Raw genomic sequence first — 19,928 nt, 5'->3', positions numbered from 1 at the left:
TTCTTATGGATGAGTAGTATTCCATTGTGTATATATACCACATCTTCTTTATCTGTTTGGCCCTTGATGGGCACTTAGGTTACTTTCAAGTCTTGGCTATTGTCAATAATGCTGCAATGAACATAAAGGTGCATGTATCTTTATGCATTTGTGTTTTCAAGTTCTTTGGATAAATACTCAGCAGTGGGATAGCTGGATCATATGATAGATCTATTATTACTTTTCTGAGGCTACTCCATCCTACTTTTCATAGTGGCTGCACCAGTTTGCACTCCCACCAGCAGTGTACCAGGGTTCCCTTCTCTCCACATCCTCTCCAACACTTGTTTCCTGTTGTTAATTACAGCCATTCTGACCGGAGTGATGTGATATCTTCTTGTAGTTTTGATCTGCATTTCCCTGATAACTAATGTTGTTGAACATCTTTTCATATGCCTGCTGGCCATCCGTATATCTTCTTTGGAGAAATCTCTGTTCAGATCTTTTGCCCATTTTTTAACTGGGTTGTTAGTTTTTTGTTGTTGAGATGTATGAGTTCTCTGTGTATTTTGGATATTAACCCCTTATCTGATATACGGTTTGCAAATATCTTATCCCAATTGTTAGGTTGTCTTTGTTTTGTTCATGGTTTCCTTTTAGCGACAGAAATTGGATTGGTGGTTACCACAGGGGAAGGGGACAGGGGAGCGGGCAAAAGGGGTGATTAGGTTCACACGTGAGGTGATGGACTATAATTAGTTTTTGGGTGGTGAACATGATGTAATCTACACAGAATTCGAAATATATTATGGTGTACCTCTGAAAGCTATATAATGTTATAATCAAATGTTACTGCAATAAAAAAAGACTAAAAAAATAAAATAAAAATTAGAAAACTAAAAATAAACTTCAGATGGCAAAGACAAATAATATATATATTAAATAAAACAAAGTACAAGGTTAATAAGCTAAAATTCATGCTATAACAAAATAAAAATATAAAATAATTACACAAGTGCATGTATGAAAGCTTATGTATAACTATTATTATTGAAAAAACAAAATGACTATGAATCTGTTGGAGGATTGAGTTTATTACCTTTTACCCTTGATTTTAAACATGCAACATACAGAGAGACTCAAGCAATAATAGCTCATTAAGTAATGGTCTGTCATGGAATTGATGTGCATGTCTATCTCCTCTATAAATTAATATGTTTATGTGTTCTTTACTGTGAACAGTAAAATGCCTTGCACAGCCATGGATACTATAAAAATTAAGTTTAAGAAAAACAACATTTTGATCCTGTCCCCAGTTTGGTATTGTTATAGTTATACATTTTGTTCCAAGTCATCCATTTAACAAAACAAATTATAAATGATTTCCCTGAATTATTTTTTAACCCAAGAAAGTTGTCTCAATTTTGACAATCTTTTATTACAGGAGATTATGTTGTCATGACTATATATTTTGAATTGAGTAGAAGAATGGGATACTTCACTATTCAAACATACATCCCCTGTATTCTGACTGTGGTTTTGTCTTGGGTCTCCTTTTGGATCAAAAAAGATGCTACACCGGCCAGAACAGCATTAGGTGAGTTTCAAAGTAACTCTCCCACTATTTCAAGTATGCATAAAAATATCTTCAGTGAAAGAGAGTTAAATGTTGTAATTGATTTAATCTGAGGGCTAATTGAACCATGCTTAGATATTCTTAAGTAGCCAAGTTAGATTGTTCTTTCTGACAATAGAATCTCATGTACCACTTAAATTAAGATGGGATTAAGTATCCAGGATGAATCAAATGTGTCATCTGATACTATCCTCTAAGGATAATGTTATCATAAAAATGTAGTCATGTCCCAGAACCTACCATACTCAAAATCTCATTATGTCAGTAGAAGGAAACAGAACTTAGCACACAACTTTGAGAACTGAAAACACAATATTGGTAAAATAGTCTCTCAATAAAAGAAGTTCTGCTTGTGTATATCAACTTTATCAGAAAACAAGAAAATAATCATTCTCTTCAGAATGATCTACTCAGTAAGCTCAAAGTCTTTTCATGAATTTTCCTCTGATGCCCAAAGTCCTCTTAATAAAACATTAAAATTCAGTGGTTTTAGAATTGTGCAACATGTTTTATATCAGTTTTTCTTTAAGATATGAATTTTGCCTAATTTTCAGTGTTTTGATTTATGAAGATAAGTAGTGTATACAACTGAATATAGAGGTTGTTTTCCCCAAAAGTTTCTTTCAGAAAAGAGGAAGTTGTCTCAATTTCAAAATCCCTGCAAAGCCTCTCATATTACTTCATGCTTTCTCTAAATACAAGATGGAATTGGTAAATCAGCAAGCAAAGATATAACCCAAATTTAGTAACTATTCTTGGGGTTATGACCTCACAATTCAAATTCTGGATATCATAGTGAGCCTGACTTTAAAGATTAGCTTCAAAACAATATAATATGTACTTATGTTTCCACAACTTGAGACTATGAAAGTCCTATCAAAGAGTAGCTGTTGTGGGATTAAGAGGACAACGATACTAGATATACACAGTGATGGCAGTTAGATTTACAGCACAGAAGAGTGGGGAAATGTCATTAACACCAGGATATTTTGTTGAGACACCAGATAGGCTATGCCCAGAAATAAAAGGGGTACTTTAGACTTCCTCTAAATAAAGCTCAAACCCAACCTTGACAAGATCTAGAACCTCCAGCAAATTAACTGTCTGTCCTAAGAAAACATTCAACATGCTTTTAAAAAAGATAACATAGCCCAGACTCTTTACAGTCTATCATCCACAAGACTGAGTATACAATAAAATGCTACTAGAAATTCTAAGAAGCAGGAAAATGTGACCCATGATCAAGCAAAAAAAGAGTCAATATAAAAAGACAACTCTGATGTTAAATCAGCAGCCATGTGCATTAAAGCAGCTATTATAATAATGTCCAAGGACTTAAAGGAAAATATGATGAGAATGAGTGAACAGATGGATAATCTCAGCAGATTGAGTATATTAAAAGCGAAATTCTAGAATGAAATACATAAGAGCTTAATTGAAATAGTCACTAAATGGGCTTAAGAGCAGATTGAAGATGGCAGTAAAAAAAGGTCATGTATAATTGAAGACCATCATGTAAAATGTATCTAATCTGAAGAAGAGAGGGATAAAAAGATTTAAAAGAATGAACAGAGCCTCAATGATCTGTGTGACAATATGAAGAGGTATAACATAACTGTAACTGAGGTTCCAGAATGAAACAGAAAACATAATGAATTAAAAAAGTTTTGTGAAGAAATAGATTAAAATCCCCAAATTTAGTGAAAAATACCTATCTACAGATTCCGTAGACATGACACCACAGTCACCACAGTTTCTTAAAAGCTAAATTGGATATTCATTACAAAATCTATTTTCATGAAAATGCACCTGACATCAGTGTAGATGTTCTCAATTTACATAGCATTTTTACATGAAGTATCACCACTCTCCTACCTACAATGAGGAGAGTCTGGTATTCTTGTTTCACTGTATTGTTAAAGAAACCCATTCAAAGAAGGTAAGTGGCATCACATGACCAAATACTTCAGAAGGCCCAGAGCAAGGCTGAGGGTTTTGACTTCCCGGTCAACATCCTTTACACCTGGCCCTGACTGATCACCCTGAGCAGTTACAGAGAGGAACTAAACAGGAATGGTGATGCTCCAGCAAAGGTGAGAACTAATGTGCATTCATCTGGCGTGTCCACTTAATCCTTGAGTAGTACCGCCAAGCAGATATCTTATTTTATTCCCTTTGAATCACAGAGGTAGTGAGTCATTAAATTCCAGATTCCTATGATTCTGAGATTTCGTGTCATTAGCCTACCTGTCCAGCAACTCTAATAGGTTCTGATTCTCCAGGAGCTCATCCAGGGGAGGGTCAGCCTTATCTCATTTCACATGATAAGTATCTAGTCATTTTGTTCCCCTTCATGTTCAGTAGATTCCATTCCTATTTTTAGTTGATTTTCCTGTTAAACTATCCTTCACATAGGTCTCTTTTCTAAATATTTTCCACAATCTTTGATTAAATCTTTAGTATTAACCCATGTATATGAATTAGTAAAAGTCATACCAACACTCAATATTATTAGTAAATAGTTAATAAGTGAATTAATGCATTCAGTGCAAACATTCATTGAAATGCCTAAAATGTGCTAGGCAAGATGTTGACAGGCTATCACAGATGAGCAAGATACAGTTTTGCTCTTAAATATAACACAATTAATTCAAGGATACAGGCATGCAAAGACTGCCAAAACATATGCAATTCACAGTGATAATGAAAAAACAAGGTGCCTAGAAGGTACAGGGCTAGTGCAGATGTGCACGTTATCAATTCTGCCTGGGGTGCCATATGTGAAGGCACCTCAAACAGAGTGATGGTTCAGCTGAATCCTGAAGAAAGGTATGCGTTTACAAATTGCATAGGGAGGGAGAAGTAAGAAGGAAAAGAGTTTATCTGTGAAGAAGAAAAGTATGAGATGTGGAACAGCATAGAATGTATAGGGGGAGTGCAAACTGTACCTTCATTAAGAATATTTAAAAGACAAAATCTCAAACAACGAGAGAATTACTGAATGACCTGAAAGGTGTCAACTTAATTCAGGTAATTTAAGCTTATTGTGAAGACTTTGATAACAACTTTTATGGAAACGTTGCTTACAAAATTGTATAGACATTAAAATGAAAAGTATTATTACATTTCTGCAATGTCAAGAAGGATTCATGTAAAAGTAAAATATTTTGTGTTGGAGTAGAGGGATTCTTTGTGGCTCCTTTTACAACTTGATACCTGTTCCCTGTGCAGGCATCACCACAGTGTTGACCATGACCACGCTCAGCACCATAGCCAGGAAGTCCTTGCCCCGTGTGTCCTATGTGACTGCCATGGACCTCTTCGTGACTGTGTGCTTCTTATTTGTCTTTGCTGCTCTCATGGAGTATGCTACCCTCAACTATTATTCAAGTTGTAGAAAACCAACCACCACTAAGAAGAAAACATCAGTGAGTTGCAGTAGCAAAGATTTTCTGGGGAAGTTTAGTGGGAGGATAGTTTGAAATAAATGATGCTTAGTCCTAAGGACTTTATACAACATGATATAAATAACTAATTCATCATGACTTTCAGAAGACAAGACAGGTATTCTTAACATATGAATGTGACCCCCAAGCACCTCTTCAGCTTCACCTACCAGTGACATGGATTGATGTAATCACACCTTAAGATTTTTCTTAACTAAGGGATTGTGATGAAGATTTTAATAGCTATTTTCTAATTTTTTTCTTTTTTTTCTTTTCTTGCAGTTATTACGTCCAGAATCCTCAAGATGGATTCATGAGCGAATAAGCCTACAAGCCCCCTCTGTATGTATAGCATTGCAGGTGCAAATGTTTCTGAGAACTCTTACTAAACTAAGATTGAAAGATATGTTATTGTTTATTATGCATGTACTGAATAACAATGAGTAATGCATGTACTCCCTTCAAAAATGTGTTTACATTTTTTTAATATTCAACTTAGAAAATTTAGAAAATAAATGAAAAAAAATAGTCATAATCTTTCTACCCCGGTATTAGTGTATAGGTTACATATTTCTGTTTTGTAGCTCAAAAATATGTTATGAGTTTTGTAACTCAAAAATATGTTATGAATAAGTTTCTGTATCATAAATATTATTTTGTAGGATCATTTTAATGATTGCATCATATGTTCAAGATCAATGCACAGACAATCTTGTCTGGACACTGGGATAATCCACACATTTTCCCCTCTATACATATTCTTATCACTACAGTTTTCTATACACCTGTGACTACTTAGTATAAATTCCTAGAAGCAGAATGCCTGGGTCAAAGGAGTTGCAAGATCTTTGTCAAATCATATTCCACCAGCTCCGTTAGCAGTGTGGGAACTCCCCTCTCAGAACTCTCCCTACATTCAGTTTGATAGCCAAACAGAAAAACTGCTCTTGCAAACTGTTCCCATTGGCAGTTCTTTGTTGACAAAGCTTAATATTTTCCACGTGTTTACTTTTGATTTTCATTTCTGTTTTTGTGAATTACTTTTTATGTCTTCTAACTTTTACAAAAGTTTTATGTATACATAACTTTTATAACATTTTTATGTCTTTTAGCTTTTTTAAAGTAGCAATCTGACAGTTTTTTTTTTTTTTTTGATTGGCCCTGAGCTAACATCTGTTGCCAATCTTCCCCTTTTTTGCTTGAGGAAGATTGTTGCTGAGCTAACATCTGTGCCAATCTTCCTCTATTTTGTATGTGGGATGATGCGATAGCATGGCTTGATGAGCCATGCATATGTCCCTGTCCAAGCTTCAACCCTGTGAACCCCAGGCCACCGAAGCGGCGTGCTTGAACTTAACCACCACACCACCAGGCCGGCCCCAGCAATCTGACAATTTTTTATGTTATATGTTATGTATATTGCATGTTATATAACACAAAATTTATATAGTCCCCTGCAGAATATATTAGGGATATTAATCCATTTTTTGTTATGTAATTTTTACTTCAGCTTTCATTGGCAACATTGTCACTGTCATTTCTTCTGCCTTTTTCCACATGCATTGTTTCAAGTCTCCTGTTGTCCAACCTATCAGCCTTTCCTTTTGTGGTCTCTGCTTCCTATGTTCCACTTGGGAAAGTCTTCTCCACCCTCAGAATGACCTAACTCCCCTTCACTTTCTTTTAAGCACTTACTCTGTTGGACGCTATGTTCTAAGTACTTTGGTGTATTAAATCATTTTATCCCTTACAACAGCCATTCTACAGATAAGGAAACTGAAATCTGGAGAAATTAAGACCTAAAGATATTGACCAAGGTTTGACAATTTTTTTAAAAAAAATTGTTACATTTAATTATTAATGCATCTGAATTTGTCATACATGGCTTGAGGTTAGAATCTAACTTTACCTAAAAATTGAAAAATGTCTTTACATCACTGATGTGAACTACCTCTTTTATCATATAACAATTTTGGTATGTAGTCATTACTTATATTCCTTTATACATATCAATTCACTAATTACACAGAGTTTTATGCCTGCCCCTACACCATAGGTGGTTTTCTAACTGCAAGTCAGCACTTTATGTTTAGTGCATTTCAGCCCTTTGTCATAAGGAGACTGCTTGGTTATGTATGCTCTGCAAATGTGTATCATGGCAGTTCTGACAGAAGGCAAGTGGTGCAGCGACTTTTACAGTTGTGGGAAGCCACAGTGAACACACAAATTTTGCCAGGAAATGTTTCCAAATAGCAACAGACTGAAAAGTAATGGGAAAGGGTGAGGGGTGAGGGTGCTGAATAACAGAGACAAGTCAGAATGGATAGCCTGAGACCCAGAGAGCACATTATCACACACAGCCAGGGGGCTGAGAGTCGAGGAAGAAATATTGACACTTTTGGTATAGAAATGAAACTGCCAAAAGAAAGAAAGAATCCTTTAACAGAGAGAAAAAAGAAATTTCCACAAAACCAGAAGAAATTTGTTTGTTTGTTTTTCTTAAAGATTGGCACTTGGGCTAACAACTGTTGCCAATCTTCCTTTTTTTTTGAAGATTGGCACCTGGGCTAACAACTGTTGCCAATCTTTTTTTTTCTTTTTTCTGCTTTATCTCCCCAAAACTCCCCTGTACATAGTTGTATATCTTAGTTGCAGGTCCTTCTAGTTGTGGGATGTGGGACTCCGCCTCAACGTGGCCTGACGAGTGGTGCCATGTCCACGCCCAGGATCCGAACCCTGGGCCTCCGCAGTGGACCACACGAACTTAACCACTTGGCGACGGAGCTGGCCCCTGTTTGTTTATTTTAAAGATTGGCACCTGCACTAACATCTGTTGCCAATCTTTTTTTTTCTTCTTCTCCCCAAAGGCCCCCAGTACATAGTTGTATATTCTAGTTGTGAGTGCCTCTGGTTGTGCTATGTGGGATGCTGCCTCAGCATGGCCTGATGAGCGGTGCCATGTCCGCACCCAGGATCAGAACCAGCGAAACCCTGGGCCACCAAAGCTGAGCACGCGAACTTAAACACTTGGCCACAGGTCCGGCCCCCTGATTTTTTTTAAAGTAATGACCTTGAGAAAAGTATGGAGAAAAATAATTCACAGACAGAAAGGGTGCCAGGCCAAGTGAAAAGACACAATCAGAGATATTCCAGAAGAGTACATAAGGTAGACAAAGAAGCAGAGTGTTTCAAAGCCTAGATGATAATTGTCAACAGCTTCAACTCTATTCTGAAAGATCCACAGTGTTGGGCTAGTTAAGGGGCCACTATTACCAAGAAGAAACAAAAATGAGCAGCCTCAGAGCAAGGAGGGCAGGAGCCAGACCCCGCTAACGATCGCATATGTAGGCTTTGGGCAAGTTGTTTGAACACCTGTGCCTCAGTTTCCTAACCCAAACAAAGCGAGGCTAATCCACCTCACATGTGAAGTAATGCCTGCCACCCGGGAAGCACAGCGGTTTCAGGGAGGTCCTGGGGCTGCGTTATACACACAGGCAAAGCAGGAGTGAGTCAGCTTGGCTGAAGATAGCCTTGGAGATTCATTAATTAAAATCTCCATTGCAGGCACAGTTTGAAATTTGCATGAAAATGAGAGGGATGCATTTAAAGAATATTTAAATATTTAATATTTAAATATTCTTTAAATATTTAAAGAAATATTGTTTAAAAGCAATACAGTGTATGGCTGTTTAGGGCTTTTAACATCCTAAGTTTTATTTCAATATTGTAAAATAGAATTAGTTTCATTTCAAAACAGTGAGCTATAAAGACGTAAATAGAGCTCTCAATTGTTGCATCAGGTTTATATGTGTTTCAATCATTATGAGTTTTTATTTCTCTAAATGAAGAAGTGAAATGGAGATTTGTCTTGCCCCCAGAAATTTTACTGCGTCTTTGCCTGTGGGCTCCTCAACTCACCCTTTAGATGGCTAGTGAACTGTCCTCATCCCTGCAGAGCCTTCTGATGCCCATCCGGAGTGTGCAGCTGCCTTTGGGTCTGCCATGCCTGTAATGGCCAGTCTGCTGTTCTGTGTGGCACTACACAGGTACACAGGATTGAAGAAATGAACAGATGAATATCAGTTTGAACATTGTTAAAATACACATGCAATTATTAGTTAATAAAGGTAGATTTTTCCAGTTAGAGCTTGTCAAAAAGATGCAGATTCCTCAAGTGCACTGGAGTAGAGGCAGGAATCTACTTTTTTTTTATCAAACCCCACTGGTGATTTTTATATCTACTCAGGTCTAAGAACCATTAACCCAAGAGATGTGTCCACATTAAAGCCACAAGGACATCAAGACTTTCATTTTTGCCATTGTCCAGAACTGTGGAGGAAGGTAGATGGCTCTACCGTGATGCCCCTGACTGGCCATTGGCATGTGCAGAGGAGGAAATGGTTAGTGAACACATGGTCCAGGACATCTCGCTTTAGGTGGGTCCTCACACACAGATGCTTCCCATTTAAAAGAATGCCCCAAAAGATTACCAGTAGTGACTTGGAGTGAGCACTTCTACCTGCTTCTTTCTGGTTTATGACTCCACAAAGCTGTTAAAAAAGAAAATTCAACTGGGTAAATACAAGTCAAATTGGCTTTCTTCAATGATTCATGAAGCAGGCAGCATACCATCTAGTAAATAGAAAGGAGCTTCAAAGAGCTACAGAAAATGAAAAGCTTTTAAAGGCAGGTAGGGAGCAGAAGAAAGGAAATTATTAGCACAGAATGCATTGTTTCAGGAAAGGTTGCCCACCTAAGGGGAACGGAAGGGCCTATTAGGTGGATTTTCTCACTAGGGCTGACCTGGTAATTCTGTGTTGACTGGTTAAAGGTCACATCCCTGGGAAGCTGAAACTGTAAGTAGAGTAGGTATTAAGTCTTGGTCTGCTAGATGTTGGCTTGGCACAGGTGACTCCATTTTGGGCCTGCTGTCTTCTTTTTCACAATTTCTCCTTTGATCAGACTTTCAGCCTAATTGAGAGATGTGATCAGATTGAAGGTATTAGTGCCACTCCCAGCTACTGCTCTGAAGGTGCCACAGCTTTTGTTGACCAATTGTATGGTGTTCACAGGGCATAATGTTTTTTGCTTAATCTGTGTGATATTCACAGGCCATGACTTCAGGTTCATAATTTTGAAGTTAGTCATTCTCTTTGTTCCTTTTCTGATGTTCCAGTCTTAGGGAGCTCATTTGCTTAGGGGTTAGCAGCTATGAACATGCATTTAAAACTTTTGGGAGGATACAATCCACCAGGGGGACTATTATGATTATAATAAGCAGGGTAATTTCCAATGTTTAGACTGCCCCTCAGAGCCAAGGTCTCCAAGACCCAAACCAATCAAAATCATTACACCAAATAAAGACCTGGTTGAAAGAGTTACCTTTCTAAGCCAAGTGGCTTGCTAAGGGATCCTGTGTAACTGAGTTTTAATCTCCCAAAAAGTGTTTATCCAGGTGCAGCAGATGATGTCAATCACAGCACAGAAGCCTCCTTATTCAGGTAAAGGATAATCAAAGGCTATCCTATTACCAAGAACAACTTTGGCCAGAGAGTCTAAGGAGCTTTGTTAGGCAACTACTGCTTTAGCACCAGATTCTGAAATACTTTGAAGAGTTTAAGGAGAGGTTCCTGACCATATTCTCATTTACGATTACTTTAACCAGGGAAGTATGGCCCTGCCCAAATGAAGTTAATCCTGAGTCATGAATGCCTGCTAGTAATCCCTTTCTAACTCAATGTTGTAAATCCGGAGGAGTCAACAAATGAGGTATCTTACATCATTTGTGGAAAGTTAGGGGCACAGTTAGATAACCTAAGAGGCATTGCCCAGCTATGCACCAGCTATCCAGGCCCAAGGAGAGTGATAACCATCACAGAAAATGACAAGCCCTGCCAGGCAAAAACTATTTCCACTAAGATGGTACAGATAATAGACTCATTTGTTGGGATTGCTGAGTTTACCCATTCAAGCCACGGGTCAGTTATATTTTTGGTGCATTCAGAAAGTAAATCTCCTAACATGAAATAAAGAGATCTCTTAGTGAGTTGGGGGCGGATCTGATCTAGATAATCATGGGAATGTGGGGGTGCAAGTGTACTAAGATTTGCCTAGGTATTTGTGTTTAATTAGGCATGTACAATTATAAACAGAGAAAGGTAGAAACAAGGCTCAGGTTGTTCTGGCTGTAAAAGTTTAACTTGGTCAGAGACTTTTAAGGGGGAGTTGGTTGTAGTTTGCAGTGGCATTGGGAATAGAAGAGAAATTGGCCATAAGGAGCACCAGGAGGTCTCTAGCATCAAGGATAGATTGGAATCTTTGATGACAAATCCGGCAGTCAGAAAGGTTACCCCCTTAGCAATGGCCTGGGAGACACAGATGATGGCGTTATCTTTCCAGGCCAATGCCAAAGTAAAGGAAAGAAAGAAAAGAAGAAAGAGTTTCATTTTAGTTAAAGTATGAAGTCTTGATCCAGAGTTTTGGATGGAAGCATGCTACCCTAAGGTCAGCTATTTCTCTTCCTCATCAGTTTGATTTGGTGGTCTCTAGCATGTGCATAGGATCAGATGTCAGGTAGAGGCTTCTTCAGCTGTAAGATGTGTTCCCAAGACTCAATGCCTTCTAGTTTTGTAGCAGTGTCAGTGGTCAGGAGCACTTGATAAGTTTCTTTCCCATGGGGCTTGAAGGCTGTTTTTCTCTGATGACACTTCCAGAATACCCAATCACCAGGCTCCAGACTATGACCAACAGGATCCTTTGAATTGGAAATCTGGGGAGCTTCTTTAACCTATTTATGATAGACTTTAGCATAAGACATTAAAGATTTACAGTAACTGGTCATACTAACATGGGATAACAAGGAATCTGCAGAAAGTTGTATTCTGATGGACATTCATCTACTGGTGACTATCTCACGTGGAGTTAGTTTATGTTTCCCAAAGCTGGTTCTGTAAATAGTCAGTAAGGCCAGAGGCAACACCTTAGGCCAAGGGAGTCCCGTAGTTTCAGCAAATATAGAGATTTTAAGTTTGAGGATCTCATTAGTTCTCTGGACCTTGCCTAATGATTGAGGGTGATAGAGACAGTGATAATTTCAAGAGGTTTGCAAGGCTTTTATTAAGGCTTGTGTGAGTTCCCAGTGAAGTGGTTGCCTCAATCACTGGAAATTATGAAAGCTATACCCCGAGTGGGAAACACATTTTGTAACAGTTTATTTGTCAGTATGAGAGCATCAGCCTTGTGGCAGGGGAAGGCTTCAACTCATCCAGAAAACATACATACAATAACAAGAACATATTGATAACCCATACCAAGTGGCAATTGAATGAAGTCCAGTTGCAGGTGTCCAAAGGGTACAGAGGCAGGAGGTTTGAGGCCTCTGCGGACAAAAATCGTTTTTCCAGGATTATGGACCTGGCAGATCAGACATTGATGGTAAACTAGTTTTGCAATTTTATGAAAGTCTACTCACCAATGTTTATTTATAATTTGAGTCATCTTAAATGTACCGTAGTGGGTGAAGGAATGTAAAAATCAAAAAATGGAGTTTGCCAGGGAGCTGGGAAGAACCAAGTGGCCTTCTTAGGTTTCCTATAGCCCTGACTCTTTAATGAATTTACAACCATCGTTTGCCCATCTTCAATTCTCTGATTTGGGAGCAGGCTGTTACCATGTCACAAGAACATCAGGATGACAAAACTCCGGCAATAAGGGGTCAATTTTTGCAGAAGCAGAATGGACTTCATCCACATGTGCTACACACTTTACTGATGCTGTTGCTGCTGCTTTTGCATGAAAGTCAGTGAGGGCATTTTCCTGATACTCAGGTTCAGGCCTTTAAGTGTGAGCCTCAATTTTGATGACAGAAATTTTGGAAAGTAAGAGAATAGCAGCAAAAATATTGTTTATTTGTTGTCCATTTTTGATTGGGTTCCCAGTGGACTTAAGAAAACCCCTTTGTTTCCACAGAGTCCCAAAATCACGGATGACTCCAAAGGCATATTGGTGATTAGTATGAATATTAACAATTTACTCTTTAATATCTAGCATGCTCAGGTAAGGGAGTGGAGCTCTACTTCTTGGGCTGATTTTGCTTGTGGGAGGTTTCCCTTCTCAAGTACTTCACATTGGGTAGTAACAGCGTAATCAGTTTGGAAATTCTCTTTTTCATTTTTGACCCATCAATAAAACAAATTAGATCAGGATTAGTCAGAAGAATGACTTGTAAATCAGGGAGTGGTGTCATGAAATGGGATGTGATTACCTCACCATCATGAGGCTCGCTTTCATCAGGCAGAAGTAGAAATGTAATGGGATTAAAAATGTTACAACCCTTTAAGGTGCAGGTTAGGTGGTGAGAGCACAAGGATCTGATAGGAGAAATGCTGAGTCAATTCAGAATTAAGAAAACTTTGGACAGCATTTGGAGTTTGTAAATAAATGTCATTTCCTAGGGTTCAATCCACTGAGGCTTCTACTGACTTTGCAGCTGTGGCTATAGCCTTAAGACAGCAGGCATAGGCACAAACAACTGAATCAAGTGGTATGCTATAATAGGCAAAAGATCTGTGTGTATTACCACATTGTTTCATGAGTGTTCCCAGGGCTTGGTTATTTCTTCCACGCACAAATAAAGTAAAAGATTTTCAACAGTTAGGTAGCTCTGAGGCAGGCAGTTCCTGCAGTGCTTGTTTCGTCTTATACAGGAGTGCTCATGTTTATCTTCCCAAGGAAAGGGCTCAGGGACTGAAATTTTAGTAAGTTCACAGAGTTAGGAATACAATAGAGAAAAATTAGGGACCCATTGTCTGCAATAGCCAGCCAGGCCTAGGCATCCCCAAGCTGTCTCTTAGTTGTGGGCTAGGAAACTCTTGGATTATCTTAATTCTTTTCAGAGATAACTGGATTCCTTCAGCACTTAGATTATAACCTAGGTAATAAACAGTGTCCAGAGATAATTGTAATTTCTCCTTAGAGACTTTATGTTCTTTTTCAGCGAATTGTTGTGGCAAATAAATAAAATGTTTTATTGACACCTCTTTTGGTAACTGAGTATAGGAAGAAGTCATCTCCTTATTGTAAAAGAATCAACTTCCCAGGGGACTGGAGGGTGCTTAAATCTTGGTGGAGTGCTTGGGAGAAATAAGAAGGGGCCTCAGTGAACTCTTTACTGTCCAGGTGTGTTGTTGATTGGTCTATGTAAAGGCAAGTAGCTTTGGCTGTTGGGGTCTATAGGGAGCGATTAAGGTTGAAAAACAGTTTACAACAGGGAACTGTTTGAAGTCAGGTGGGACTAGTGGTAAAAAGGTAATTTGGTTCTGAAAAACTGGGGAATAAGAAATAACTATTTTGTTAACAGCCCTCCAGTCCTGGACAAATCGCCATCCCCTCTGGTTAGGTTTCCAGACTGGCAAGATCAGCGTGTTACTGGGGATGGTACAGGGAAAGATCAGCCCCTAGGCAATTGAGTCTTCTACTATGGGTGTGAGGCCTTGTATGACCTTAGGTTGAATGGATACTGAGTCAGTTTGAGAAGGAGATAGCTTTAGAATTTTTATAGGCTCTGCGCTTTGTATTCTCCCAATGTCAGTATTAGAAGTAGCCCACAGATTTGGGGGCATGTTGGTTGAATTAGGGGAACTTGGTTAGAATCCCTTCTCTTCCATGTCAGGGACAGATTGTAGGGAACATAAAAGATCAGGTTGAGGGGCTGGCCTGGTGGTGTAGTAGTTAAGTTCGTGCACTCTGTGTAGGCAGCCTGGGGTTCGCAGATCTGTGGTGCAGACCTATGCACTCCTCATCAAGCCATGCTGTGATGTCGTCCCACATACAAAATAGAGGAAGACTGCAACAGATGTTAGCTCAGGGCCAATCTTCCTCACCAAAAAGAAAGATCAGGTCAAGTTTGGTCAGGAATTCTAAGGTGAGATCTCTGTTGGAGGCAAAATGTATTAGCCCTTTTAATTTAGAAAGGAGATCTCTACCTAATAGATTGACTGGGGTTGTCTCACGTGGCAAAAAAGGACATTTTTCATTAAAAGGTCCCAAATTCATTTGTACTGATTGAGAAAGAAATTTTACCTGAAAGTTATTAGATATCCCCACAATGGAAACTTTTTTCACTATGATAGATTTGTTGTCCTATGAGAGTGGGGTTTAGTGTAGAAATCACAGCCTGTTATCTACCAGAATTTGGCAAGATTTCCCATTAGTTCTAAGTTTAGTTTCCCCTTGGCTGTTTAAGGGGGGTTACTGGTAGCAGTTTATCCAAGGGTCCCTTGGAGCCCTGTCAGTTTGGGAAGGGGCCCATTTGGGGACCCTCCCTTGAGGGCATTCCACGGAAGGTTGAGGAATTTTGAAGACAATATTTTTGTGTTCCCAACTGATTACAAATGAGTCATCGACCCCTGGGCCAGCCTTTGATGATGGACCTCTAGCCAGGAGTGTCATGTGGGAGGCCCAGGTGCTATTTTAGGTCTCTCACCTTGAAGCTGTAAGGTCATTAGTTTGGCAGACCTTTGTTTATGATCTTGGTCTAAAGTCTTTAAAAGTGTTAAGCTATGGTCATGAGTTCAGTGAGGCCAGTGCCTCTCATCCTATTTTATGCCTTTTTATCAACTGGCTATCTCAGGGGATAATTTATTTACAAATAGGGCAGCTAGAGCAGGTTAGGTGACCTCATTTACTTTATGGAATCCAGAATGCCATAAGAAGAGTGCTTCTAAATGAGCTTTAAAGTCGGCCATGGATTCATCTTTATTTTGTTTGCATGTTTGAATAACAGACCTATCCGTGTAGGCAGGGAAGACTCTAGGAATGGCTTTTAAGGTCAACTGCTATTTTACAAGTTTTCTGGTCCATAAGAAGACCATGTTGGAGATTCAGGAACTCAAATATCATCTTCAAGATTATACCATTCTGCATCCAGATTCATCTATGGTCTTCCCCAGGTCCTACCAACGCATGCACAAGCTGATGAAGATCTGACAGCCCAGGGTCACAGGTCCTGATAAGGATTCTAAATTTTTTTAAAAACTTTTGGGGATCTTCCCTGGGTTTAGGAAATTCCTTAACTATGGCCCTTCGTTCAGTCTTTGACCAAGGAGTAAAAATATCTGAGGAGCATCACTTGCAAACTTCAGTGGTTTTGTTTTAAAAGGTAACTGTTTAATAGTCTCTTCAGAGTGGAAAGGCAGTTCAGACAGAAAATGAGTAGAGTGTGAATACTCTACTCTACTAAAGAAGGATAGAGGGGAGGAATAGGAGTTATGTCAGTCCTACTGTCTTCTGTTTTAGGTATCTCTTATGTCTTTAATTTTTCATTAGCCTTCTGTAACAAGTCTTTCATTGAAACTATTTTGGAATCTTGAAGCCTTTTGAAAGCTCATGCATACCCATTAAAATAGGTATCCCATTCTGTTCGTTTAATTCAGGAACTCTTGCTTTCAAGTGCATTTCTTAAATGGGTGATCCTTGTCTAATTAGAATGTTCCCAATAATGACTGTTGCAGTTCTATGCTGTTTTTAGTAAAATTTTGCCATTTTTGTAAATGTTTATAGCTTCTGGGACTGTAGTTTTTAAACATAAAATAAGCAGGTGTGCTGGAAGGTGGTGCACTTGACTCTTTAGAGTTTAAGGATCCCATTAGCCAAGACATTAGGTCTCTTGGAGCTGAACTAATACCTGAAAGGGATGCATCACTCAGTTGGGAGTTGTGTGGTGTTTTACAGTGTACTTCATTGCACAGAAATTTTCTTGAGGTTGACAGGTGACCTAGAGTCAATCTAATCCATTCCATGACCAACTTATCCTAACATGAGAGTCTTTGAGTTAGGTGGTGAGTGCTCTAACAGCCTTTAAATGTGTGACCTGTGCCCACCAATTTTTTTGTGTGGCTTTTTTTTTCTTTTTTGACAGCTGAGATCCTCATCAGCGATAGCCTTTATCTACACAAAACAGGACAGACAAACACGTGCACCTTAACACACCAGCAGTAACCAAGAGATGTTACTGTGGACTAGCCAAGAGAAGGTCATGTGCACCACAAGCAATTCCCAGTATGGACTAAACTAGCAAACCCCAGTGATTGGGGACAGTGGACTGGGACTGGGGAAAGGATTAAACCAGCAAACCCCAGTAAATGGGGACTGTGGACTGGAACTGGGGAAAGGGATTCCAAAAACCTGGGGAATTGTGGACTGAAGCAAGGATTAGGGACTCACATTCCAGATGGGACCATCTGTCAGCTCAAGCTGAGCCACAACACTAAGCCCTGGACTGGAAGGCCAATTAGATCAGGAGTGCAACACAAAGAGAGTGGAGCTCTGAACCAAGGAAACTTACCCACAGCCCTCAGAAACAGTGAGAAAGACAATGAACTCAAAAAAAGGATTTGCGGGTACCACACCTGTGTTGCTCATTGTGCCTAGAGCTGTTGGGCGTCTCTTTCAGTCCTGCTGCTGCCACCAAATCTGTTAAAAAACAAAATTTAACTGAATAAATTTAAAGATCAAATTGGCTTTATTCGATGATTCACAAATCAGGCAGCATGCCATCTAGCAAATAGAAAGGAGTTCCAAAGAGCTACAGAAAAGGGAAAGTTTTTAAAGTCAGAGAGGGGTGGAAAAAAAGGAAATTATTAGCAAATAATGCTGTTGTTTCAGGCAAGGTTGCCCACCTAAGGGGAATGGAAGTGCCTATTGTGTGGATTGTCTCACTAGTGCTGACCCGGTAATTCCATGTTGACTGGTTAAAAGTCACATTCCTGGGAAGCTGAAACTGCAGCTGGGTTAGGTATTAAGTTGTTGACGAAAATAATCCATAACCAATCTATAAATGAAAATTTGGGAGAGTTTATTCTGAGCTAAAATCTGAGGACCATGGCCCGGGGCCTTTCTTCCCCAAGGAAGAAAGGGCACCGAAGAAGTGGGGTGCACAGAGTGGTTATATACCCCCAAACAGGATGTTTCACATATGATTGAAATGTCCCTTTTACAATAGTCACGAGACTGCTCTGTCGGTACAGCGATTGATGGACATAGCAGGTAGGTCTGCTGTCTCGATGAACACGGTAGGGTGGCAGGTCTGTTGTCTCGAGCTGGGTGGTCACAGGTGAGCACAGCAATCAGTTCCTAGCCTAAGGAAAGATTTTTATCCTTAAGGAAATGCCAATGTGGGAGGGGGGGGGAAGTTGCAGCTTTGTCTCAAGGGCCTTTGTTCTTGCCATAGGAAATGTTTTAAAGCAGATATGCAATGCGCACTCAATGGCCATGGTCAGGCCCTTTTGGAAAAAACAAAGTCAGGTCAAATTAGGTTTATACCAAATGGCTTCCTCATATACTCCAATATATCCTATTGCTTGCCAATTTTATTTGTCAAAGTCTTGGTTTGCTAATGTGGGGTTTGGCACAGGTGACTCCATTTGGGGTCTCTTGTCCCCTTTTTAACATTGCTCTGAACATATTAAATTACTCAAACTAACATCCAAAAGTAGAAGGAAAAGGAGTGCCATGTCTCCTTGTAAGAATAGTTTTTGGTAAATATGTAAAGGGTACTCATGATGCTTTCTAATGAATTATGGAAGGCCTCTCTCCAAGCACTACTACCTGAAGAATTGACAAGTCTACTTGAGGCCACTTCTCAGGGTTGAGAATGATTCCCCTCACATGAGTGAACATGAGTTGTCCTCTCTCCTTTGTTTACCTCACATTGACTTTTCCACATCAAAAGGAGAACTTGGGAAATAGAAAATAAAACATTCCAATCGTACACGTGGTTGGTTATGCCTCTTGAGATAACAAGCTTCATCCGGCTGCCACACATTAAAAGCTTATTTTTTCATTGAATGACATGGAACAAGAAGATTCTCTCATCATTTCTATTTTTTTACTATTTTCCAATTGGAAAAAATATGAAACTTATCTCTCCACACATCAATATATGTACTGTTTAACATTTAAGGGATAATATTTAATATGTACATACTTACTCCAAATCAACAGAAAAGTGGGCAGAACAGGGACTTGAAATGGTTAATACACATCTGAAAATGTGCTTCAGTCTCCCTGACCAATAATCTGAGAGATGCAAGTTTTGAAAACTGCACTGTACTTTTTCTTGCATTATATTTGCAAAAATGGACCCAGTGGATACTCCAGTGTAGGGAGGTACGGAGGAAGGGCATGGCATTGTCCTCTTTATCTCGTGGACAGACTTAGGCTGTGCCTATTACTTTATGCACCTCGGCCTGTTCTTACTGCATTTCAAGATGATTGTTGTATTGTTTTTGTTGCCTGCAGAACTATTCTCTCCTCGACATGAGGCCACCACCACCTGCGATGATCACTTTAAACAATTCCGTGTACTGGCAAGATTTTGAGGATACCTGTGTCTATGAGTGTCTGGACGGCAAAGACTGTCAAAGCTTCTTCTGCTGCTATGAAGAATGCAAATCAGGATCATGGAGAAAAGGGCGTATTCACATAGACATCTTGGAGCTGGACTCATATTCCCGGGTCTTTTTCCCTACATCATTCCTGCTCTTCAACTTGGTCTATTGGGTTGGATACCTGTATCTCTAAATGTTGTTCCTGATGAGTGAAAAGCTAAAAATTCTCCTCTTTACCTTCCACTCTCCCCAGACCGGTAGTGACCAAGTGGAGGACACTGCTCAGTTTATCTGAAGTTTATACATTATCTTTGAGCAGCGCAGGAGTATTTGGCAAATATTTCTATCATGTATTTCACACTCACACACACGCGTGCACATGCAAACACACAAGTTAATTGAGTTTTAAAGTGATATTCTTGTTAATCCCTTACTGAATCTATAGCTTGGTGATATTTATGAATGGTTTTTGGATATTGG

The 19,928-nt window shown here is 39.2% G+C and overlaps 1 protein-coding gene across 1 annotated transcript in view; it reads left to right on the top strand.

The window, feature by feature from the left end:
* The window catches only part of GABRG3 (gamma-aminobutyric acid type A receptor subunit gamma3), a 584,553-nt gene extending 564,912 nt beyond the window's left edge, over positions 1 to 19,641 (top strand). Inside the window, exons 7-10 of the mRNA XM_046654572.1 lie at positions 1,424 to 1,576; positions 4,847 to 5,043; positions 5,344 to 5,403; positions 19,360 to 19,641. Of these exons, the coding sequence (XP_046510528.1) occupies positions 1,424 to 1,576; positions 4,847 to 5,043; positions 5,344 to 5,403; positions 19,360 to 19,641 (692 nt within the window). The remainder of the gene's footprint in view (positions 1 to 1,423; positions 1,577 to 4,846; positions 5,044 to 5,343; positions 5,404 to 19,359) is intronic.
* The last annotated feature ends 287 nt before the right edge of the window (positions 19,642 to 19,928 follow it).

This window comes from Equus quagga, chromosome 2 (assembly GCF_021613505.1).
Source record: "Equus quagga isolate Etosha38 chromosome 2, UCLA_HA_Equagga_1.0, whole genome shotgun sequence".
Lineage (NCBI taxonomy): Eukaryota > Metazoa > Chordata > Mammalia > Perissodactyla > Equidae > Equus > Equus quagga.
This window is presented reverse-complemented; position numbering and strand designations above follow the sequence as displayed.